Source organism: Sturnira hondurensis, unplaced genomic scaffold, assembly GCF_014824575.4.
Source record: "Sturnira hondurensis isolate 20B ecotype Veracruz unplaced genomic scaffold, ASM1482457v3 Scaffold0006496, whole genome shotgun sequence".
Classification (NCBI taxonomy): domain Eukaryota; kingdom Metazoa; phylum Chordata; class Mammalia; order Chiroptera; family Phyllostomidae; genus Sturnira; species Sturnira hondurensis.
In genome coordinates this window covers 23036823-23062979 of record NW_028079127.1, presented here as the reverse complement: position 1 = coordinate 23062979, position 26157 = coordinate 23036823, and the positions used below count along the sequence as shown (strand labels likewise).

General features: G+C 40.2%; 1 protein-coding gene across 2 annotated transcripts in view; it reads left to right on the top strand.

Moving 5' to 3' along the window:
- Positions 1–25895, top strand: part of CFAP221 (cilia and flagella associated protein 221) — a 114734-nt gene extending 88839 nt beyond the window's left edge. For both annotated transcript variants that reach the window (XM_037049885.1, XM_037049886.1), the window contains exons 20-24: positions 12428–12586; positions 13913–14004; positions 18111–18203; positions 20192–20287; positions 25673–25895. In XM_037049885.1, the coding sequence (XP_036905780.1) occupies positions 12428–12586; positions 13913–14004; positions 18111–18203; positions 20192–20287; positions 25673–25781 (549 nt within the window). In that variant the 3' untranslated portion in view covers positions 25782–25895. The remainder of the gene's footprint in view (positions 1–12427; positions 12587–13912; positions 14005–18110; positions 18204–20191; positions 20288–25672) is intronic.
- Positions 25896–26157: the final 262 nt, after the last annotated feature.

Below are 26157 nucleotides of genomic sequence, written 5' to 3'. Positions count from 1 at the left end.
TCTCTCCAAACCAATCTAAAAATTCAACAAATACCAACAAAAAAACAGCAGGCTTTCTCTCTCTCTCTCTCTCTTTCTTTCTTTCTTTCTATTTTTTTGGTAAAATTCAACAGCCTTTATTATAAAATTTATATGGAATGCAAATACATCCAAAACAACTTCAAAGAACAAAATTGAAGGATTTACACTACCTGACTTCAAAACTTATTATAAAGCTACAGTAGGGTTGGAAGATGGGGACGGAATAGGAGGGAGCAGATTCCATTTCCCCCTTACACATCGGAGAAAAACCTGGCCAATCTATGGAGGAACAGAGCAAACAGCCAACAGCACCCCAGCATATATGAAAATAAGAGACCAGAAATTGTAGTGGACACTGAAAAACGGGAAGATAAGGAGACGGCTGCAGGACAATGAGGTCCCAGGGACCAGCACGGGGACTCGGCTATAGCCCCATGCCTGGCACCCTGCACCTGGTGCTGGGTCTACCACAGACTCTTTGGGAGCCTCAGGCCTTCCACAGAGTTGTTGGGAGAGAGCCAAGCCAACTGCTCCCTCCCTTCCCAGCCAAGCAGGGTTTGAGCAGCACCAGGAGACACCTTGTTGCTTGAAGTTGCAGAGAGAGTAATAAGGACAAAGAGGCAAACACACAAGGGTCATGATCACCTATGGAGTCTGGTGGCCAGCTTGGGAGAGTTGAGAGACCCACAGTGATGTGCACTGACTCTGATAGTCATCAGTCTGGCTGGAGAATTGGAATGTACTGAGCGGCAGGCTTGAGTAGGAGGAATATCTCAGAAAGTAAAACTGTTTGGGGGATTCTCCTGTGACAGCCGCTGGGCTTACTCCCGACCCAGTTGGGCAGCAATCCCAAGGTTGTTTGAAAGTCCCTGCATTTTCCCATAGCACTGGTAAGGGTTCTTGCCCAAGCCGGAGGGACCCAGGCAGCCTGGCCAGCATGTGCCCACCCACACCCCAGCCCACAGCGATGGCCACCGGGGAAAGAGAGCTCTAAAGAAGACCTTGATCTCCCACCTGGGGCGCTTGGGAGAGGCACCAGACTAGCTCTTGGGAGAGTGCTTGCAAGACTGGCTGAGTATACAAGAAAGGCCACGCCAATTGCCCCTTGGCCTGCTGCAGCCAACAAGACCAGAAAAACCAGTGTGGCCAGTTTAAAACCAACAAGAGGTGGAGGTTTTTTTCTTTTCTTTTTTAAAATGTTTATTATTGTTTTATCTTTCAATACCTTTTCCTCTCTTTCCTTCTTTCTTCTTTTATTCCATTTACCTCTTCTCCTTCCCTTCTCCTGCCTTTTTTTTAATACCCACAAGTGAGACAAAAAACTTGAAACTGTAAAAGGACCAGAGTTTTATCCACAGAGTTGGCATCCCAACAGTTGAGACAGTGAGGCAAATTTCACTTTGCTATTGCAGAGAAACTACAAGCTACTGCATATTTGTATTATTATTTTTCATTATTCTTACATCTTTCATTTTAATACTATTTTTGTATTCCCCTTCTTTCTGTTTAGTCTTCTATGCTTGACTGGTTATATTGTATCATTTGACAGGTTTCCCCTGTTCTCTCTTCCACAGTGTATTGCTAATTTATTATCCTTCATGTCACTTGTGTTCCTTTAGCACACTACTCAAAGTTCTATACCCCCTACTTGTGTTATCCAGATCACATAGATTCTGTCATATGATTGTTGCTTTAATATTATTGTAAATAATAGCTCTTCCACACAATTGTAAATACTTCACAACACCCCTCCCAGATCTTAGCCCGCTTCACAGTTTCCTGAACTCTATTACTGTAGTGGTTAACTCTATTCTATCACACACTACACCTATTTACTATCCTTTACTCTCACCTTACCTCAGAATCTGACCTCCAACAACCTCATTGCCTTCTAGATCCAACTCACAATTCCTCCCCCCCAACAAGAGTCTTATCTTCTTTTCATCCTTTCTTAAAAGTGGCTAATTGGGTGGAAGATCACGGTTAACACTATATATAGCCAAAGGATCTCCTATCTCTTCTCTACTGTAAATATCATAGAATACTCTCCTGCTGTCATAAACCAGTTTGCCTTCCCCTCCAACTGATCACAAAAAAAGAGTAAGTGAAAGCAGTGAAGACCAGGATACCCACTGGAAGAGGAAACCCAACAACAAAGAAACCACCAACAGATAACAACAGAAGGTGAAGGAGGGAGTGGAAACCATACAAATCTCAATCCAGGACCTATCCAGAAATACAACTAAATGGTGGAGAAACTACCCATACAAACAAATGAATAAGAGCAAAAGAGAATCCTCAAAACCTTGTGTACACGGAAGAACTAGCTTCAACACAACCTGCCCTCACTAGCACAACAAATTACAAGAGGTGGTGGACAGAGTGACCATCAGTTAACTAACTGGTGGGAAGGATGCACAAAAGAAAGACCCAAAAACAATCAAAACCCAAAGACAAACACAGAACCAACTTAAAGGAGCCCAAGACCAGTGAGCTTCAGAGATCAAGACCACACCACTAAATCTCACAGGTATCCTACCACAGACATTCACACCTTTAACTCAGGGAGCCAGAACAAATCAATTTCAGAAGCTGAAGATAACAAGAAGAGTCTCACAAACAATGGGAAGACAAAGAACCAATCCCCAAATGAAAGGAAAGGAGGAAACCTCAGAAAGAATGCTAAATGAAATAGAGGCAAGTCAGCCATCAGATATTGAATTCAAAGCACTGGTTATCAGGAAATTTAATGAGCTCACAATGAGCTACCAGAAACTACAGGGGAACTACAATGAACTCACGGCAAACTATATCAACAAGAAAAAGGAAATAAAAACTATCAACAGGGGCCAAGAGAAAATGAAGAATGCAATTTCTGAACTGAAGGACACAGTAGGAGGAATGAAAAGCAGGATTGATTAAGCAGATCGGATCAGCGAATTGGAGGACAAGTAGAAAAAAGCACCCAGAAAGAGCAAGAAAAAGAAAAGAGGCTCAGAAAGAATGAAGAGGGATTAAGAGAAATGCAAGACAATATGAAATGTAATAATATCCAATAATAGGGATACCAGAAAAAGAAGAAGAGCAAGGGACAGGAAACCTATTTGAAAAAGTAATGAGGGAAAACTTCCTTAATTTGACGACAGAAAAAATCACACAAATCTAGGAAACACAAAGAGTCCCAATCAAGAGGAACAACCCAAAGAGGCCCACTTCAAGACACATCATAATTAAAATGGCAAAATTCCAAGACAAAGAGAGAATCTTAAGGGCAGCAAGGGAGAACAGGAAGTAACATACAAGGGAGTCCCAATAAGGTTAGCAACTGACTTCTCAATGGAAACGCTCCAAGCCAGAAGAGAATGGCAAGAAATATTTCAAGTAATGAGAACCAGAGGCCTACAACCAAGGCTACTTTACCCAGCAAGGCTCTCAATCAAGATAGAAGGCCAAATAAAGAGCTTCCAAGACAAAAGAAGTCTAAAAGAATATGCCTCCACCAAACCAGCTCTACAAGAAATACTAAAAGGTCTGCTCTAAGGAAAGGAAGGAAAAGAGAAAGACAGGAACACAGGTACAAAAATGTCAATGAATAAGCACCTATCCATAATAACCTTAAACGTAAATGGATCAAATGCTCCAATCAAAAGATATAGAATAGCTGAATGGATAAGAAAGCATGACCCACACATATGCTACCTACAAGAGACCCACCTCAGGGCAAAAGACCTACACAGACTAAAAGTGAAGGGCTGGAAACAAATTTTCCAAGCAAACAGCCAAGAAAAAAAAAGCTGGGGTAGCAATACTCATGTCAGACAAAATAGACTTCAAAAAAAGGGCCATAAAGAAAGACACAGAAGGTCACTTCATAATACTCGAGAGAAGAATCCACCAAGAAGACATAAACATTGTAAATATATATGCACCCAATGAAGGAGCACCCAAATATATAAAGAAAATCTTAGAGAATTTCAAGAAAGATATTGACAGCAACACAATTATAGTTGGGGATTTTAACACCCCACTTTCAAGAATGGAGAGATCTTCCAAACAAAATATCAACAAAGATATTGTGACATTGAGCAATGCCCTAGATGAAATGGACTTGACTGATATATATAAAACTCTTCATCCCTAAGAAGCTAAATGCACATTCTTTTCAAATGCACATGGAACATTTTCAAAGATAGACCACATGATAGGACACAAAACGAGCCTCAACAAATTCAAGAAAATTGAAATCATACCAAGCATTTTCTCTGACCACAAGGGACTGAAACTGGAAACCAACCCCAAGGGGAAAAAAAACAAAACACCCCAAATCATGGAGGTTGAATGGCATGCTATTAGACAATGAATGAGTCAAGAATCAAAATTAGAGAAGAAATCAAAAAGTTTCTGGAAACAAATGAAAATGAACTCACAACAACCCAAAACTTATGGGACACAGTGAAGGCAGTCCTGAGAGGGAAGTTTATAGCAATACAGGCCTATCTAAAAAAAGATAGAAACATTTCAAACAAACAGCCTATCCCTAAGCCTACAAGAACTCAAGGAACAACAACAAAGACAGCCAAGAGCAAGAAGAAGGAAGGAAATAACCAAGATCAGAGAAGAATTAAATGACATAGAGACTGAAAGCATAATTCTAAGGATCAATGAATCCAGGAGTTGGTTCTTTGAAAAGATAAACAAAATGGACAAGCCTTTAAGAAGGCTCATCAAGAAAAGAAGAGAGAGGACCCAAACAAACACAATCAGAAATGAAAGAGGAGAGATTACAACTGACACCACAGAAATAGAAGGAATTGTAAGAAATTACTATGAAGAACTGTATGCTAAGAAATTTGAAAACCTAGGTGAAATGGACACATGTCTAGAAAAATATAATCTTTCAAAACTCAATGAAGAAGAAGCAGAAAGCCTGATCAGACCAATAATAGCAGATGAAATTGAAGCTGTAATCAAAAAGCTCCCAACACACAAAAGCCTTGGACTATATGGTTTCACAGGAGACTTCTACAAAGCATTTAAGGATGCTTTGACTTCTATTCAAACTGTATTACAGGGCCACTGTAGTCAAAACAGCCTGGTACTGGCATAAAAACAGGCACATAGACCAATGGAATAGAACAGAGAGCCCAGAAATAAACCCAAATCTCTACAGTCAATTAATATTCGACAAAGGGGGCAGTAACATAAAATGGAGTAAAGATAGCCTCTTCAACAAATGGTGTTGGGAGAATTGGACAGCTGCGTGCAAAAAAAAAAATGAAATTCAGGCACCAGCTTACACCTATTCTTCACAGACTATTCCAAAAAATCCAAAATGATAGAAGACTCCCAAACTTTTTTCATTGAAGCCAGCATCACCCTGACTCAAAAACCAGATAAAGACACAACACAGAAAGAAAACTTCAGTCCAATATCACTGATGAACATAGATGCTAAAATCCTCAACAAAATATTGGCAAACTGCATCCAACAATACATTAAAAAGATCATACACCATGACCAAATGGGATTTATCCCAGGGATGCAAGGTGGTTCAATATTTGCAAATCAGTGAATGTAATACAACACATAAACAAAAGCAAAGACAAAATCACATGATCATATCAATAGATGCGGAAAAGCTTTTGATAAGGTACAGCACCCATTTATAATAAAAACACTCAGCAAAGTGGGGATAGAGGGAGCATTCCTCAATATAATAAAAGCCATATATGAGAGATCTACAGGTAACATCATACTCAATGGGCAAAAACTAAAAGCTTTTCTACTAAGATCAGGAACAAAATGAGGTTGTCCACTTTCACCACTTGTATTCAATATAGTATTGGAAGTTTTAGCCACAGTGATCAGACAAGAAAAGGAAATAAAAGACATCCAAATTGGAAAGGAGGAAACAACTGTCACTGTTTACAGATGACATGATAGTGAACATGGAAAAGTCCTATAGACTCTACCCCAAAAGTGCTCAACCTAATAAATCAATTTGGCAAAACAGCAGGATACAAAGTCAATATCCAGAAATCAAAGGCATTTTTATATACCAACAATGAAACAGCAGAAGCAGAAATCAAGAAAAAATCCCATTTGATATAGCAAAAACAAAAATAAAATACTCCTAGGTATTTTAAACCTATATATATATATAAACCTAACCAAGGAGGTAAAAGACCTGTATACAGAAAACTACACAACACTGAAGAAAGAAATCAAGGAAGACACAAACAAATGGAAATATATACCGTGTTCATGGATTGGAAGAATTAACATCATCAAAATGTTCATACTACCCCGCAAAGCAATTTACAGATTCAATGCAATACCTATTAAAGTACCAATGGCATATTTCACAGACATAGAACAAACACTTCAAAAATTTATATGGAACCAGAAAAGACCCCGAATAGCTGCTGCAATTTTGAGAAAGAAGAACAAAGTAGGAGGGATCACAATACCTGACACCAAACTGTATCACAGGGCCACTGTAATCAAAACAGCCTGGTACTGGCATAAAAACAGGCACATAGACCAATGGAATAGAACAGAGAGTCCAGAAATAAACCCAAATCTCTACAGTCAATTAATATTCGACAAAGGGGGCAGTAACATAAAATGGAGTAAAGATAGCCTCTTCAACAAATGGTGTTGGGAGAATTGGACAGCTGCGTGCAAAAAAAAAAAATGAAATTCAGGCACCAGCTTACACCATACACCAAAATAAATTCAAGATGGATAAAAGACTTAAATATAAACCATGACACCATTAAAGTCCTAGAGGAGAACATAGGCAAGAAAATCTCAGATATTTCACACAGCAACATTTTTACTGATATGTCCCCTAGAGCAAGGGACATAAAGGAAAGAATAAACAAATAGGATCTCATCAAAATAAAAACCTTCTGCATGGCTAAAGAAAACAGTATTAAGATAAAAAGACAACCAACTGTATGGGAAAACATATTTGCCAATGATACCTCAGACAAGGGTTTAATCTTCAAAACATACAAAGAACTTACACAACTCCACTCTTAAGGAGACAAGCAATCCAATTAAAAAGTGGGCAAAGGACTTGAACAGACATTTCACCAAGGAGGACATACTGAGGATCCAGAGACAGGAAAAGATGCTCAGTATTGCTAGCTATCAGAGAGATGCAAATTAAAACCACAATGAGATACCACTTTACACCAGTCAGAATGGCTATCATAAACAAAGAAACAAACAGCAAGTGCTGGGAAGGTTGTGGAGAAAAGAGGACCCTAGTTCACTGTTGGAGGGATTGCAGACTGGTACAACCACTATGAAAAACAGTGTGGAATTTTCTAAGAAAACTACAAATGGATCTGCCTTTTGACCCAGCAATTTCACTGCTGGGATTATGTCCTAAGAACCCTAAAACACCAATCCAAAAGAACCTGTGCACCCCAATGTTCATAGCAGCACAATTTACAATAGCCAAGAGTTTGAAGCAACCTAGATGCCCATCAGTAAATGAATGGATCCAAAAACTATGGTACATTTACACAATGGAATTTTATGCAGCAGAAAGAAAGTGGGAGCTCCTATCCTTTGCAACAGCATGGATGGAACTGGAAAGCATTATGCTGAATGAAATAAGCCAGGTGTTGAAGGACAAATACCATATGATCTCACCTTTAACAGGAAGCTAAACAACAAAACAAGCAAGCAAAATATAACCAAAGACACTGAAATAGAGAACAGGGGGACAGTGACCAGAGGGGAGAGGGAGGGAATTTCAGGGGAAAAGGGGAAGGATTCACAGGAACAAGTATAAAGGACACATGGACAAAAACTAAGGGGGTTGGAAATGGGAGGTGGGGAGCACTGGGCGGGGGTGAGCTGGGATGGGACTAAGAGACAGGAGACTGTACTTGAACAACAATTAAAATAAATAAATTTTTAAAAAGCTACAGTAATCAAGAAAGTATAGTATTAGCATCAAAATAGACAAACATCTTTGAAAAAGAATAGAAAATCCAGAAATATATACATTCATGCATTTGTGGTCAGCTGATTTTTGACAAAGGCCCAAAACAGTTCATTGGAGAAAAGGTAGTCTTTTTCAAGAAATAATGCTGGAGCATTTGGAGATTCATTTAACAAAAAGAAAAAGAAAAAGATTTTATTCTGAACCTCATATCATTAGAAAAGTTAATAACTCATTAACCTACATATAAAACCTAAAACTAGAAAACTTCTATAAAACACACAGGAGAACATCTTTGTGACCTTGGGTTATACAAACATTTCTTAGACACAACATCAAAACCACCATCCATAATGGAAAAAAAATTGATTGATTGGACTTTGTCCAAATTAGGAACTTCTGATTTTCTAAGGACACTTTTAAGAAAAAGAAAAGATCAAAGACTTAGAAAATATTTGAAAATCACATGTTTACTATTTTTAAGTGAGTGATTGTTTTTCAAATATGTAAAAACAGATCAAATTACATACTTTTAATGTGTGCAGTTTATTGCATACCAATTGTACATCAATAGAGCTATAAAAGAAAGAATTTAAAAACCCTAGGAAAGAAAACAAAAATAAAAGGAAAGAAATACCAGTTACACCCAGTAAAGCACAAGAGTGCAGTCTTGGAGTAACTTCTGTCATTAAGCCTGTAGAAGAGAAGCGAAGGGCTCTGTCTGGGGGAAGGTGTCAGGGAGAGGGAGACTCCTCACTCTGCCAGTGCAGTGGGGAGGTTGGAGACACTCCAGATTTTACAAAGGTACATCATTCAAGCAAAAGAAAAGGCCATTATAAACTCCAGGCAGAGGATCAACGAAAATTCCATGTATTCCTTTTTTTAAAGATTGCATTTATTTACTTTTTTAGAGAGAAGGGAAGGGAGGGAGAAAGAGGTAACATCAATGTGTGAGAGAAACATGGATCTGTTGGTCACTTCTCCCACGCCCCCACCTGGGGACCTGGCCCGCAACCCAGGCAGGTGCCCTGATCTTTCAGCTCACAAGCCAACGCTCAATCCACTGAGCCACACCATCCAGGCCCTATGCATTCCAATTAGAAATCCCAACTTAAATTTGGTGTGATTTTTAGGAGTTGATGGAAAATACAAACATAGAATCTACTTGGCCGAGACACTAGAACTCTATCACAGGTCATGGCATTGAACCTTCACAAAAAAATTAGTCCAAGCCTCTAGCTGGCTTGGTGGAGAAATATATTTACACAGTTAATACAAAATAAATATTATTTACTAGTTTTCAGCTTTCAGAGATAACCTATGAACAAAGCATGAAGGTCTTGGGTATTGTTCCAGAATGTGAATGTAAACAATCTTAATAATCAAAAGTAAAATTGTGAAAGAGAGAAAGAAAGGTACAGGAGAGTATGGGGACAGTGATGTTTTTATTTCACTAGAGGGGGAGTTGAAATGCTCAACTGAAGAGGAGGAAACAAGAAACAGGGGTGTAAGCATGTATCATTTCAAATGGCAAAGATAACCAGCAGCAGAACTAAAAATAACAATGTCATTTTCTAAATTTAAAAGTAAGAGTTTGGAAGGAGCATTTGTATATATGAGCAAATCTTTATCTTGCATGATAATGAGTATACTAGTACTCATTAGTACTCGTATAGTACTAATAGTATACTAGCAGATAGTATACTGTCTGAGAATGATAACCAAGAAATTGAGTAATAAGTATAATGTTTTGAGTTAGAGTATTGGCCATCAGTGGCAAAAAAACCCAAAAACCAGATAATGAAAAGAAACATCCTCTGGGATATGGGCCTGCGACCAAGGACCTGGAGGAGACCCATTGCTTTTCCTCTCAAATCCTTCGAGCCTGGGTGAGTTATTGCTACCACTGTATACATGCATTACTTTGCAGAAAATTAAAATTAAAATGGGTGACCTCTCAGACTACTTACTCTGGTGGTGATGGCCACCCCAGGGGACCTGAAATATGACAGCTGTTAAAGGCAGTGGTATTATCATTTTTAAAGTATTTCACTTATTGTACCCTGGCTGGTATAGCTCAGTGCATTGAGTGCAGGCTGCAAACCAAAAGGTCACTGGTTCGATTCCCAGCCAGGACACATGTCTGGGTTGCGGGCCAGGTCCTCAGTGGGGCTGTGCAAAAGGCAACCACACATTGATGTTACTCTCCCTCTCTTTCTCCTTCCTTTCCCCTCTCTCTAAAAATAAATAAAATCTTTTAAAATTTATTTAAATAAAATTACTCGTTGCATTTGACCTAAAGCAGAGAGCTGGCCACACAGCATGCCCTCAATGAACCAGTGTGGGAAACACTCCTGAAGGCCACACAGCTAATGTCCCCTCCCTGGTGCTTTGCACCCCCATCACCACCCACCACCCATGCAGGATGTGGCCAGCCCTCTCTTCCATCACACTGCCTCCTGGTCAGCTGGGGTCTCTGTCACTGTTGCCCAGTTCCTTCTGGGATCCCTTCGCAGGTGCTGTCCTGATTGACCTTTGGTCATCACAGAGGTGACTCTGGCAATGGGAATCAGCAGTTTTCATATTGTTACACTCCAGTCTCTCCCCTTACCTATGAGGTGGAGCTGAGGTCTTTTTCCCATTCTTCAGTCGTGCCTGCCACCCCCTCTTCCTGGCTGGGAGAGGCCAAGGTTCTCCTTGCCCTACTTCTGGACATGCCTGTAAATAGGTTCTGAGGACCTGGTTGGCCCAGGGTGGCAGAGTTTGCTCTGTCTTCTGTCCTTTGGTTCTCCTTCCATGTCTCTCCTGCACTCTGGGTTATTCAAGGTGATGTGCATTGGAATGGGAAATGTCTTCCACTTCTCCACTCGCCACCCTCCTGTTCTCCTTCCTCTTCACCCACCTTTCTCTGTAGCCTCAGGCCTCCCCTGCTCTGATTTGCCAGGGCCCCCACCTTTCACTTTGCTCCCTCCCAACCCTCCAACCCTTATTCAGGTAAGGGGGTCTTTCCTTGAGCTTCAGGGAGTGAAACCCAGTGTTCATGTTCTCTTCTGTCTCTGCCCTGACCCCATGCAGAATTTTAAGGAACTGAAAGAGAACTTGCTATTGTGAAAAATATACGTGTGCTCTAACTCTTCCCTCACTGCTCTTGGAAGTGTTTTGCTTATTTCTGTGTTCCTGTGGCCACTGCAGCCTCCCTCAGTGGGTACCATGTCCTCCCTGTCCTCCCCCTTCCTTCGTGTCCATGAGTTCATGCAAGAGCCCTCTCCCCATCTTTCTCCCTGGCCCTAGCAGCAATCAGCTGCTCTGCACCAACGGCTTAGTCTAGGTGTTCTTGACTGGAAACTTTAATGCTGGCCCCACACTAGGCTCCCCCACCCCTAGCTTCTATGCCTCCATGGTCCAGCTGTACCTTAAGTTGTGGGAGACATTTGTTTCTTGACAGTGAGAGTGGGTTTCTATAAGCCATGTGGAGTTTTCTTGTTGTTGTTTTTAATTACTTTAAAAAATTATACAAGCCAATAGAACAAAATTTCAACCTTGTACTTCTTAAATACGTGAAATTAAATAATTGTGAAGGTCAAAAGCTATGTTGTTGTCTGGGACAAGAATAAAGTTTTTGTCGAGTGAGTCCTGGAAGGAACATTAAAAGGCTCTATATTCTCATATTTTGATATAAGTGCTCTGTGCCTCCATTAGTATTGCTGGAAAACTAATAAAAATAAAAAAACAAACAGGATCTTCCTTAAAACCAGATACTATATCCAAATAGAACCTTCCTCAATTAAAAACATCACCAAAACAATGTTAAATGTTGACATTTCCTGATTAGCAAATGTCATCCTCTTCTTTGTTTTCTTTTTGAAGTAGTTTTCTTTTTTTTTTTTAAAGATTTTATTTATTTATTTATCTTTAGAGGGGAAGGAGAGAGGGAGAGAAACATCAATGTATGGTTGCCTTTTGTGCGACCCCTGCTGGTAGTTAGCCTGCAAGGAACCGGCCTGCAACCCAGGCATGTGCCCTGACTGGGAATCGAACCACGATCCTCTGGTTCGCTGAAGTAGTTTTCTTAAAAGCTACTTTTGTCTTTAAAACCAGAAGCTTACTTGCTTTTTTAAAACCAGTTTGCTTATTTATAAATCCCCCTAACTCATGAAATTAAGAAACAAATACTTTAAGCCATTTTGACCTGTGATTTCAGCTGTACTTCTTTCCATGTGAGTTTAGTAAATCCCTGTGGGAGGTAACAAAGCCCTTAAGACAGAAGAGTGGCATTTATGAGTAACCGTGACCTTTAAGACGCTGCTTTCCCAGATCACTGACGTAGAGCCAGAGTGTGAGTGCTTGGGGGAGCCACGGGGAGCATTAGCTGATGCCTGTCCTCTGCCAGACTTCGAGACTAGCAAACAATGAGAATCTTTTTTCTCTCTCTCCCTTCTGCAGAATCCCAGCCCAGGATTATTTGCTGTGATGCACCCTCTGACCTACGCAGAAACCTTGATCGATTACCATCTGTGCTCTCACCCCAAGTACAAGTACACCAAGGAGTCCCACAGTGGGTCCAGCATTCCTCTCACCCAAAAACAGTTTCTCCATCACACGGTAATGCCATCACCCAGCTCACTGGCAGAGCTGACCCCGGACTATGGGGGAGGGCAGAGAACAAGGATAGGGGGTCACAGCTGGAGCTGAGACAAAGAAGGATTGCAGCCACCGCTGCAGGACAAGAATGGTAACGACGATGGCTGTGTGCACTCTCACACTCCCATCACCGCAGCAGGGCAGGTGGGAGACTCAACACCACTCTCGTGCTGTCCACACCCACCTCTCAGGCTGCAAGTCTCCCTTTTACAACATTCTCATTAACGTTTTTCCTTGAAGATTACACCTCATATTCATTTTATTCCTATTTCAACCATGTAAAAAACAGTCACATGGCAGGCATAACCCCATGACCTCCTCTTTCTTTGTCCTCAAAAAGTATAGGAACATCAGAATGGACAAGGTGGTGATACAGCAAGTGTACAGTAAGGAAGAGGCTCCAAAGAATTCCTTCTTCCCCTTAATAACCAACCTGACCAGAGTATCCAGTGACATCTCTTGGGTGTTGCCCTCAGGACCTTCAAACGCATAAATCCCTAATTCAAGTCATTGCCTGTGCCCTACTCCTGCCAGCCACACCTGAAGCTGCTGCTCCTGCTGCACTCCCTTTTTGTTCTGTGATTTGTACAATAGCCCACATGATCCTGAGCCCTGCCTCTCCCTCATTCCCATAACTAACCATCACTGGGTTCCGCTGGTCTGCCTCAAACAGCATGCAAATCTCTCTCTACGTGGCCACCACTATGCAGTCAGCCCTCTCTAGAAACCTTCCTTCGATACCCAGCCATCCGATCACGTTGTTTTCCAGTTTGAAAACTCTCAGTGGTCCTGCTGCCTGTGGGAGCACCTCCAAGCTCATTAGCTTGGCCCACAGGCCCTTCGTGATCAGCCTGCCTCACCAGACTCATTCCCTACGATCCCTGGGACACTCCCTGCACTCAGCCCAGAGGTGGCTTCTGTCTCCTGCATCTCCATGCACATCGACTGTGGCTCCAGCACCTCATTCACAATAAACAAACAGATAGTAAGGCCAGTGCCCTCCCTCACCAGGGCTTGCTGCTTATGTGTCTAACACCTCAGGGGGGGAGAAAAATGCTCTTTTGGCCCCACTTTCATTCTGTGTGGCATTTTTTAATGCCTTTTGCTGAAGCAGTTGTCTTTTAGCTTCATAAAAAATTCAGTCAAACTGAATGACATTGTAAATTTTGGAGCTGAACTATTAAGAGTGAACAATAGTCAACCGAATGAAATGGCAATCCTTCCTAGACTTCACCTCACTCAACTGTCCCTTTACATGTCGTGCCCCTGTGCCGGCTCTCATTCCAGGACATCATACCCAGAGTAATGCACTGGAAGAGGTTCCAGTCCCTGGTGCTCTCATCTCTGCCCGAGACTGCTGCGACAGAGACGACACAGAGGTAAGCAAGCACAGCTCACTTGTCTCACAGCTGTGGCCCCAGAAAGTGAAATGCCAATCATGTGTCAGGCTGTGCTGTCTCTACAGGAGGGAAGCTTGTTGGTCACAGAAATATGATGATGCACAACTGATTTTCATATTTGGAGTTGGTCTAAAGACACACTTTAAAAATAATTAACGTCACAGGTAGTTAGTTGACATATTTCAATAAAAGTGGACAACCAATCCATACTATTCAGCTGAAATATTCATGATCAGATTGTCACATTTTAAAATGGCCAAGATGAGCCTTCTACACTGTCCATGTCCAGTTCCAGAGGGTCCACTTCTCTCTCATGCCACAACCTGAGAGACGACCACAGTGAGCCCTGTGGGTTTCACCACATAGAAGTGTAGCTCAGCTCTGCATTTAGCCTATAGCTCAGCTCTAAAAATAGGATGGGTAGAAGAGACTATTGTTGGACTAGAGAAAGAAGAAAAGTAACCACCTTTTTTCTAATTTGCTTACATAACACCTCTTTCAAAGCCATAAGATTTCAAAGGAGGAGCCTGATGCCTTTCCTTTAGGCACTTCTGAACCCTTGAATTTGCTTCTTTAGTTCACTGCCCTTGTAAACACAGTTAAACAAGCTATCAGTGAACAAATTTAACTAGTATCCCAAAATGATTATTATTATCTTATGTTCAAATCCTTGATTCAGAATGAGTCACTCTAAGGTGACAGACCCCTGTCACAGCCCCAGGTGCGGTCAGGAAACCCGAGTTGGGCCACCAACCAAGATCAGTCGGTGACCATTTCCCTTCTACACCCACCAGTGTGTCCTGGGTCCTTTGGGGAGAAAGTCAACTTCCCCTCCCTCAGCGGAATGCCACACTGCCTCCAGGAGCTGCATCACCTCTGAGTGCAGCTCTCTTGTCCAGAGATAGATTGGGCTTGCTCAGAAGACCCTTCTCAGCCTTGACATTTTCATTCAATAGGAGGAGAGCTTACCAATATGCAGCGACCCCATGCATACTACCCATGTCCCCGCCCCTCCCCAGGAATTTGAAATCCAGCTTATGACTCCAGAACACTTCCTTTACCTCTTCCTTCTTTGCCGGCTGAAAAACTTTTCCTGAGTTAAGCAAAATCCAGCCTTGTTTCCAGAGGCTTTTCCATCTGCCATCCCTTTTGGGTTATTTCCTTGGCACTTCTCTACTACTCTTCTTTGCCTGGAGATTAACATGAGAGCAAACACAGGATTTAGGAGATGGTAGGAAATCGGGACATTTAATCAAAAACATCAGTTCCTCTTCTAGGAGTTTATTCATATCTCATCCACCCTACTGCCATCTCAAAATAAGTGAAGCATCTTTTTTCTTCATTTTAGCATACCTCCTAAACCTGAAATCTCCAGAATTGGGGCAAAATAGTGGCACTGTAGAGAGAACGGTGCTTTGGCGTCTGAGAGATCTGCCTCCATTACTTGCTAGCTGTGTCACCAGCTCGATGTCCTTAGGCGACTTACTTATTACTGAGGCCCTTTGCGCAATAATTTCCCCACCTGTGAAACAGGAATGGGGGTGGCATCCTCAACCCGCTGAGAATTAAAGTAAAATGATGATGCTAAAGATCTAGCGCCATCTTTAATACCTCTTCCAGCTCTTCTACCCTTGATACCCACCCACTAAAGCTTGCAATCTCTCTGTTGCCACCAGATGGCGATAGTCTACCACCACCTTGACACACTGCCTCATTGCTTTCCGGATGAGGACACCCAAACTCACCCGTGTAACCGGTAAACATAGCTGGGTATGGGGTACTTATGTCAGGAGACAACAGAAGTAAGAACGATGAGAGGTGGAGACTGTTTGCGTCCACCAGCTGTCCCCACGCACAGGTCTCCAGAATTAAGGGGAAAAATCCTCCCCGCCCCCGCCCCCCCCAAAAGCAACGTCCTTGGAAAAATCTCCCAAGGATGTTCTTTCAAAAGGCAGTCATAATGCAGTTACTTTGGGCTTGAATTAACCATGAATTAAACATGAATTCTACATGAATTAAAGAAGACTCCTTGACTGTGAGTTGTCACTTTTGGCCTCTGAGTCTGAGTGCTCTGTTGTTTCAAGATAAATCATAATTCTATAACATTATAAAGTTAAGAGAAGATTTTATATTTCCTTATGATGGGTTTTCATGATGTAAGAAGATTCTAGATCATGTTTTTATTACTAAAAGGAGTTATAAAGTAATAATGCCATTTCTTAAGTTCTACAAATCCATTAATGATACTTCAACTTTGCAATCATTTTGCTTGAATAAATTATCTATTACTTATGAGGTGCTTCCCTGGTATCTTTTTCTTCTGGGATTTAACTATTTTATTGTTAAACCATGCAATATAGTTATGTGGTGTTTATTTGTTTCAAGTCATTTTATACTCATAATAATCAAAACTATTTACTTGGCTTCTTTACTCTTTCATAAATTTAGCTAGAATTTACAAGCCTTTAGGATTTTCCTAAAATCTGAGCATCAACAGCACCTGAGGGGTTATCTAGTCCAGTAGTGCCTACTTTTGGGGTTTACAGATGAGTGAAACGACCAGAACAACTGTGGAACTGATTTAGTGCCGCCAGAGTTTGCCAAGTAAGGCACTGAAACAAATAAGCAAGACAAAACACTCAACCACCACCTACTGTTGCCACTATTTCAGTTTCAGAAGAACATATTAATGTCCAAAAAGTAAGAGGCACATGGCCTCAGAATTTAAAATTGAATAACTTTGTCTCATGAAAAGAATTTGGTTGCCATCTTTCCACCTCCCTGACCAGCCTGTTTCTGGAACGTAACGCAGGCTTTCAGCTCCCGCATCCTTCTTCTAGGCAAGACCCTGCCTTGCCTGCGCCCTCTGAGGCTTCAGCAGGGCTGTCGATTAGCACCTGCATTCTTTCCATAAAGTCAATCAGCAGACTCCTCTCTGGGTGGTGGAACCAGGTTCTTTTTCATGAGGAATGATATTAAAGACCAAAATCTGGGTGCTCTGTGTGCACACTGCCACTGAAGCGGGGGTGTTTCTCAGCTTCCTCAGCAGATAAGCCAGGGTTTGTATAGAGAGAAATATATATAACTATACATATATATACATGTACACAAACACATGTATACCTATGTACATATACAGGTACACATAAAGATGTACCTATACAGTATATATTTCAGAAATCATGAATTCACACCAATGCTTATAATTCCAGTCCATATCCACAGACTGTTTGCTTCCCCATTCCATATTTGCATGTTCCTCCTTTCATTGTGAGAACACTGGCCCCTAACCATTTACTCAATCTTGTACGACATCTGAAATAGTTTCAGAATTACTGAACCTATATCCACTTTAATAAACAAGCGTAATAGAGTTCAGATTTATTAGTAGTTTTCCCCTACCCAATCTTATTCAAAACTAGAAATATATATAGTCAAGTAGTGTTTATAAATTACTTGGATTACTTTCCTACCCACCCTCCTTCCTTCCTTTCTTTTTTTCTTTCTCTTTGTTTTCCTCCTCCCCTTACTCTTTCATTCCCTCCATTGTGGTTATAGAATTCATGTGAAATATTGGTTTCAGTTTGCATCCAGTTCAAGTTTTTTGCTTTCCTTTCTTATTGATGTAATGTTATTTCTCGATATGCAGAACACTGATGTGCTTTCCAAACTCAGAACCGTGTGAGAGGCACTCAGAGATGTGTTGCTCCCTCCTTTCTCCCTCCCAGCCTTGCGGTAACCAGCTTGGTCTTCTAACTTATCTGTTCTTTGTTTCTCTTTATAATGCTAAGCGGAATGTATGTATTTTTCGTATTTTCTCTCATTTTTATACAAAAATACTGTTTCTAAACCTGGAAATGCCTTATTCGTCAACATTCTCTTGGATTTCACTGGCGCTGTCACCCCCCCACCCCCCCACCCGCCTTTGCCTCTCAGGAGCCGTGAGTGGGTGCCGGGAATGAAGAACGACACAATGGTCCAGGCATCAGCAGGGGTAAAATGGAAGTGCCGTAAAAATGACACAGGGACCCCAGGACTGTTAATGTGATCATTTATCTTTGGTTGCTTGTGTGATTTTTCCACAGCTGCAATGCTCTCAATTCAGCTATGCTTCCTATAAATGTCCCTGCTGTTCTCAACGCCTTACCAGAAGAAGACAGATTGGAAACAGTCGAACGGTACAACATTTACCTTTGGTCTCTAATGTCGTCTGTTCTCTAAAAATAAACTGGTTGCCCTGAGAGAGTTCCAAAGAGCACACAGTGCCTGAACTTGCAACTCACCGACAGAAGGCTAACAACTAGTCATACTCTTAGGTAGATAAGATGCTAAATTCGTGGTAGGGAATACATAGTCTCTGAGGTCTCAAATCTGCTGACCTTTAGGTGCTCCAGGAGCTCAAGGGAGGGGAAAACAGAGGCAGTGCTCTGGCAGTGGGTATGGAAGGCTTCAGTGGTCACATGGACTTGGGCCAGTCCTTGAACAATGGATAGGACTTGGAAAGGCATAAAGAAATATAGGCCCCAAACCAAGGCATTGAAATTTCATTTTACTGATAAGCATCCAACACCAGTGAAAATATGTCCTTGAATCTCCTGTTACTGTGCCCACTTAAACATTTTTTACATGTAAATAATCAATTAGTGAAATCCTACATATATCCAGTTTAAGTGGGACATATATCCAGTTCTTCTAAGGCCTGCCCACATGCCGTGATACTTGGCAATACCCTGAGCATTTAAAGCAGGAACCTAACTCTAAACAGGAAGGTCGAAGTGTCTTCTATTCAAACCACTGCACAGGTGCATCCCTGAGAAGGCTGCAGCCGGGGTTGGGTGGTACACATTTGCTCGAGGTTTGGAGGAAGTAGTCCTGTCTTGCAGGACCACTGGGGAGCTACTCAGCAAAATGAAACATAGTTAACCCCTCCTTCATCCCCACCTTAGAGGTAAGGAAACTATCAATGGGAAGATTGTGTTTGCAAAGCCACCAGTATGGTGATTCACATATAACAACAGCTTAGTAACTGTTAGCTTTCAATATTATGGGACTGGAACAACTTTAGCAGGTACTTACTGTCCTTAACAGAAATTTGCTGGGCCCACCTCTATTATGGATCACTGCTGAATAGGGCTCCTGTTAGTAATTCCAAACTTTGAGGCCTTTGTTGCCCTTGTTGATCTTAGAAGCATTTCTCTTTAACCAAGAGTGGCAGAGAAGGCTGCTATCAAAAAATCCGTTCTTCTCTTCTTCTAAAGTAATGGAGTTGTTGAAACTAGGGGCTGTATTTCCAGCCTCCCTTCCAGTTAAGTTATCCATTTGACTAAGCTCTTGCCAAAGGAATGTGAGCAGACATGAGATATTCTACTTCTGAAGCCAGGACCCTTAAAGGAGTGAGAATATCTCCTTTACACTCTTTCTCCCTCCTCTGCTCCAGCTGATATGTGCAACGACCCAAACTCTAGCCCAGAGCTCAGCAATCTATGGCCCACAGCCAAATCTGGCCTGCCAGCCACTTTTGCAAATAGTCTTCTTGTAACATAACCACACCCATTTGTATATGTATTTTCTATGATTCCTTTCATGCTACAACAGCAGAGTTGAATTCAAGAGACCATATGACCTGCAAACCCTTAACAGAAAAAGCTATCCCAGTCCAGGGGATAGCAGACCACAAGATAAAAGTAACCTCAATCCCTTTAATTTTTTCTTTCTCCTATAGATTGTTTAGAAACATATTGTTTAATTTTTCAAACAGTTGTGGACTTTTTTAGTTACCTTCTTTGCAGTTGATTTCTATTCAACCTCCACTGTGGCCAGAGAATGTACTCTTAAAATCATTCAGGCTTCCTTTATAGTCCAGGATATGGTCAATATTGATAAATGCTCCATGTGCACTTGAAAAGAATATGAATTCTGTAACCCAGTTTTAAACTTGCTTTCTATTCTCTGGTTATAAATAATTACTTCTACTGTCATTTGTTGGTGGAAAACAATTTATCAGCCTTATGCTTCTCTTAACACGGATGTGGCACAAGTTCCTTGTTGAAACTACTTGTTGGAAATAATGTTGAAGGCCACAGAATTTCATGACTCTTAAATGAGCATAATATTTCTGTTTTGGGAAGGAAAGACTGTTGCAACTATACATCTTATCCTTTTTCAGTGAGCTCTGTGAACAGAATATAGAAGTTACATTGACTCCAGAAATGATCGAAGTGGAATTCCCCATGCTGGACCACAAGGATACCAAAAAGGAGAAGTATGTGTGTGCTTCTGTGCCCAGTAAGAAGTAGCCTTGGATAATATTTGACATGAAGCACAGAACTGCCACATTCTTGGAATATAAATATCTCAGGTTTCGAGAGAGAGAGAGTTTTCTTATGCTTTTGATATTTACATGTATATTTTATTTTAGGCAAAACTGCATTCCCTTAAATGTTGTTGACAAGTAAGCCTTTAAAAACTGAATCCAATTTGTACAGTTGCTTATCATTTAATTTCAGAAATGTGTTTGTTTCTCATTGATAGTTGAATGTGTTTCATTCAGTACAAGGAACCCAGGCACTGGAGCCAAATGAGACCTATGGCTGAATCCCAAGTCCACCATTTATTACATGTTAGATCTCCCAGACAGGTTACTTATCTTTAGTGACTGGACCTCAGTTTCCTCATGAGAGGTAACATGCAAAAAATAAACTCTCTTTCACAGGCGGTTGTGAGGATTAAATGAAACACAAATGTGAAGACAACTAGCTAGTTGCTTGATGTGAACTAGATGCTCAGCAAATGTTAATTTACCCCTTTGCCTCTACACTAGGAGCCAAATCGTTAAGCAAATATCATCACCATCCTTAAAGAAACAGCTTTTAATGAAGACTTTTATAACAGAAATAACCACATATAATTCATATGGTTTATAAGTTTGAAATTCCAGATATACATTAAAAATTATTTTTATTAAAAATTGCATTTTATTATAAAAAAATAAAAATACAGAAAATATACAGAATAAAACAAAAACAATAATATACAGAATTAAATAAAACAACAATAATAAAATAAAAACTTCAGCTATAATTTATAGCCCAGAAGCAGTAAATTGTACATTTTGATGTATGGTCTGCTAAATATTTATTTAAGTAAATGAATGTACATATATATGTACATACAAAAGATCTGTCCAGAAGCTGCCCACCCATGTACTATGAAAACTAGATATTTACTGAAGAAGATGCAAGATAGAAGGAACATTGTACATAGGACAATGAAGCCTCAAACCCCTTCAAAGTAGGCACCTTGGGACCTTACACCGATCTCAAAATTGCCATCAGCTTTCCCATTGTATTTTCCAGAATCTCACTGATGGTCTGAAATCTCTTCCCTTTCAAAGGTGATTTCAGTTTTGGGGAAAGCCAGAAGTCTCAGGGCACCAAGGCTGGGCTGCAGGGGAACTGAGTTACCTGGGTGTTTTGATGTTTTGTCAGAAAACTTTGCACAAAACATGATTCATGAGTGGGTGCACTGTCATGATGAAGCTGCCAATCACCAGTTGCCCACAGCTGTGGCCTTCTGAATTATCTAAATAGTTTCCGTAGAGGAATGTTCAAGCTTAATGCAAAATCTGATGCAGATTTGTTGCTCTACTTGCTCAGTCATTTTGAATGTGATGGCCACACAGTACACGTGCTTATTTAACAGTATCTACTGCCCCCACTGACTAGTACAGTGAAGTTGTCATTGTTCACACATGCACATTCTCCTTGGCTGCCAGATTACATCAATGTCATGCAAACCATTCTTATTATATTAACAATGGCTGGACTTTTTCCAGACAAACCTCATATACAGGGGTCTGGCACAAATATTGCCCCCCTTTTTTGAGCTGGTAATCTATACCAAATCTTTTATTATAAAATAATAAGCATGTAACTCTGTAACATAACAATATCATACTCAAGCATACTATATGGCATTTTAAGTGAAATGTTCAAATTGCTCTCCATCTCATATAGACATTCATGTACCCTACCAACCACACTATATGGCATTACTTCTGCTGGACCCTGTGTATTTTAACAAAATTCAATCATCTTGTTCGCATTATTTTGTCTTCTTCACTTTTAGTTTGCAATATATCATAAGCACATTTGTAAATACAGATATACATCCTTATATTTATTTCACTGGTAGACGTACCATAATTTAGTTAACCAGCCCTCTTCTGATGATCATGTAAATTCTTTTCAATGTTTTGCTGTTACCAGTAGTGCTTCAATAAACATCCTTGTGCCATAATTTCTGGCAAACTTATCAGACTATTTCCTTAGAATAAATTCCTAGAAATGTAAATGCTAGATCAACGTGCATTATACTTTGAACATCTGTTGTAAATGCCATGCAGACAGTGCATCAACGCACCTGCTGCGAGCAGAAGGCAGGACCGCCCACATTGAAAGCCCATTTTTTGCCAATTTGGCAGGTTTTAAAACACCCACCTTATTGTTTTAACTGTTTTGTTTTCAGGTAATATTAAAATCTTCCTATGTTTATCAACTATTTTTCTTTTTTAAAAGGGGCCTCTTTTGCCTGTTTTATAGAAAATCTATATATTTTCCTATAACTTACAAGTAAGTTATAGGGAAATATAAGTTATACAAATAAACTTTTAGTTGTTTGTAAGAGTCCTTATATATTAAGGATAATTACCCTTTCTTTTATGTGTTGCAAATTTCTTGGTTTGGGTTCTTTGTTTGGGTGTTTTGGGGGGGGCCTGCCTTCTTTGAAAGGAATGCCATGTGTCTGAGAGTAGTCTGGGGTCCTTTTGGTGCATCTGCGGTCACTTCAGAGGCCTACAGCAACCAGCACTGCTCAGAAAAGAGCTTGGCAGTGTCGGGTAAAAAGAAAATTTAGGAAACAAAAATTGTAAATAGAATTTCAGTGAGCATCTGTTTTGATCAGTTAATTAACAATAAAATATCATGTTATACTACATAGCACACAAAACCTCTTACATCTCAACAAATAGATGCCCTTTGCATTGCATTTTGTTTCAGGTTCAAACAGTTGACTAGAAATTTTAAACAAAAACTTCTTTCCATTTCAGAAATTACTCCTGACATAAAGTGGCTTGTCCTGTGAGTGGGGTGCTATCCAATACCTCTCAGCTCACTTGCTCTTTGACATGATATTGAATGCCACTGGATCATCAAATTATTATTCAATGAAGTGGAAGTTATTACTTTATATGTTATTACTTTATATATTCACCCAAAGTGGTATACTTTTTTCTTTTTTAAATGTAGCACACCAAATTAGTTTCCAATTTTTCCAAAATATACATGTATTTTCACACATTTTCAGTAAAAATAACCATGCATTTTAAATTCACATATTTTGCAGCTTAAATTATTTTATGTACATTTTTTATGTGTCAATATCATCAATATAATTACCATTTTTTTCACTAATTAGTATTTCAACAGGTTGAAATTCCATAGACAATTTTCAAAAGCTGTTTTGGTTTAGAAATTCTCTTCAGCTGTTATCAAGTATTATCAGATGCTCTTTTTGTCTTCTCTGTTCTTACTTATTATTTTCCTCATCTCCTCAACCTCAGCCATAAGCTGACAGATTCCTCACTGTCAGGCATGCACATAACTAGAGCTTGGATGGATAGGGCAGAACAAAAGGAACTCCCAGGTGTTTAATTTCCTCATGAAGACTGCTGTCTATTTGGTTTCTGGCAAATAATATTTTTATGGGTGCAAAGAACCATCTGCTATCCCTTGCTGGCTGAGATTAGCCTGAAAGATTCTTTGCTACCCTAGTAGTGATCTCAGCTCTCTCAAGACCCACTAACAGGATCACTCAAAACATCCAAGCAACTGTGAGACTAACTATAGTTGCTGACACATCATTCAATTCTCGTTCGATTTTCACAATATCAGTCAATTATTAATATCTTATTTATTTATTTTTTTAGATTTTATTTATTTATCTTTAGAGGGGAAAGGAAGAAGAGAGGGAGAGAAATATCAATGTATGGTTGTCTCTCATCCCCTCCTGGGAACTGGCCTGCAACCCAGGCATGTGCCCTGACTGGGAATCGAACCGCAATCCTTTGGTTCGCAGGCCCACACTCAATCCACTGAGCTACACCAGCCAGGGCTCATTAATATCTTTAAAGGGAAAAATGACCTGTATATTTATAGTAGATTCTATAAATTGGTGCAACTTTATTTATTTTTTGCCATTTAATCACTTTTATTTAATTACAGTTGGCATATACTATTATACAAGTTTCAGGTATATATCCCAGTGATTACACATTATATAAATTATTAAGTGATCATCCCAATAAATCTTGTACCCATCTGACACCATACATAGTTATCAGAACATTATTGACCGTATTCCCTGTGCTGTACATTACATCCCCATGACTATTCTATAAATAGCAGTGTGTACCCCTTAATCTCTTCACCTTTTCCACCCAACCCCCTCCCATCTGGCAACTGTCAAAATGTTCTCTGTATCTATGAGTCTATTTCTGTTCTGCTTGTTTGTTCATTTTGTTTTTCATATTCAATTGTTTATACATGTATATTTAATGCTCTTTTATTGTTCGTACTTTATATGTATTAGGAGACATTTTAATTCTCCATTTTCAGGTATTTCCGCTTTTTCAGAACTACCAGGCATTTGCAGAACTTTACATTTCATCCTGTTTAGAAAACATTTCAGAATCATTTGATTTTTTAAAAATGTTTTTTTATCTTCACCCAAGGACATTTTTTTTCAATGCTTTGAAAGAAAGACAAAAACATCAGTGTGGGAGAGAAACATTGATTGGTTGCCTTTTTTGTATGCACCCCGACTGGGTCTGAAACTCACAACCTGGGCATGTGCCCTGACCAGGAACTGAACTTGTGACCTTTCAGTCTGCAGGACAATGCTCCAACCAGCTGAGCCACACAGGCCAGAGCCCAAATCACTTGATTTTATAATGTATTCCCCTATCTAGCCAGATCATATGGCTGAGCTCACAATTTTTAGATATCTGTCCTTTGAACCAAATGCATTCATCATTTCCTCCCACATATTAAGCAAGTTCTACCCAGCAATCCCTTGCCACACCCAGCGGAGGTCTGGGCTCCCCTCAGCCACTACTCATCCAGGTGCTTAACCCTCTCTCTTGATTCTCACCTTCTGGGGCCTTCATCAGAGTCAGAGATATTGTGTGTGTACTTTATTCACAACTATGAAGAATCAACTACAGCTGACTGAGCATTTAGACAACATCATGCTATAAATAATTTCCCATTTCCCCTTCACATTAGTACTGGGACATGAGAATTATTGCCATTTCTACATCTGGAAAGGGAGACTGAAAGTTTAGGTAACTTAGCCATGCTAAGAAATTCGTGCAGCTCACATTAGAAGCCAGTTTTAAATTGCTCAGCCAAGTGTTTTTGCCGGTAACTAAATTACCACTAACGTGTGTGCATATATATGTATTATAATATACATGCATATATTTTATATATATAAACAACTCTTAAAACCTTCACTGAGGGCATTGGTGGGTGACTCGAGTATTCTATGAAGTGCCCTGATGTATCCTTGTCTGGTTTTTGATATTTAGAGAGGTGAGAGACCAAGCACAACCAATGGAAAAGGCAGGAGAAAAGGTCCAGGAGGAGATGAAGACCCTGCGGACCAAAGCTCTCAACCCATACCTGATCCTAGAATAAAAAACAGTAGGTCAGTCCCTCTTATTTGTTTTCTGTAGGTCACTATGATCCTTAGTGTCCATTTATGTTCTAGCCATTTTGGAAATTAAAATTTCTAGAGAAAAAAATTGAAATGTAGATAATGTATATATTTTTATTATAACTTTTCTTTTTTTAAATAAAATGTCATTAGTAAGATGGCAATGTTTAAAGCTTCTTGGTGTGAGGTTTCATGCTGGCACAAAAACTCCCCGGAGCCTGGTGTGAGCCTCTGTGATGAAAAGCTAAGAGCCAGGTGCTGAGAGTCCTTTGGAGGGGGTGCCCAAGGGCCAGAAGGAGCAAGGGGATAGGGTACTGCCCTACCTCTGCATGGAACCAGCCCCTCCACCCCTGAGCA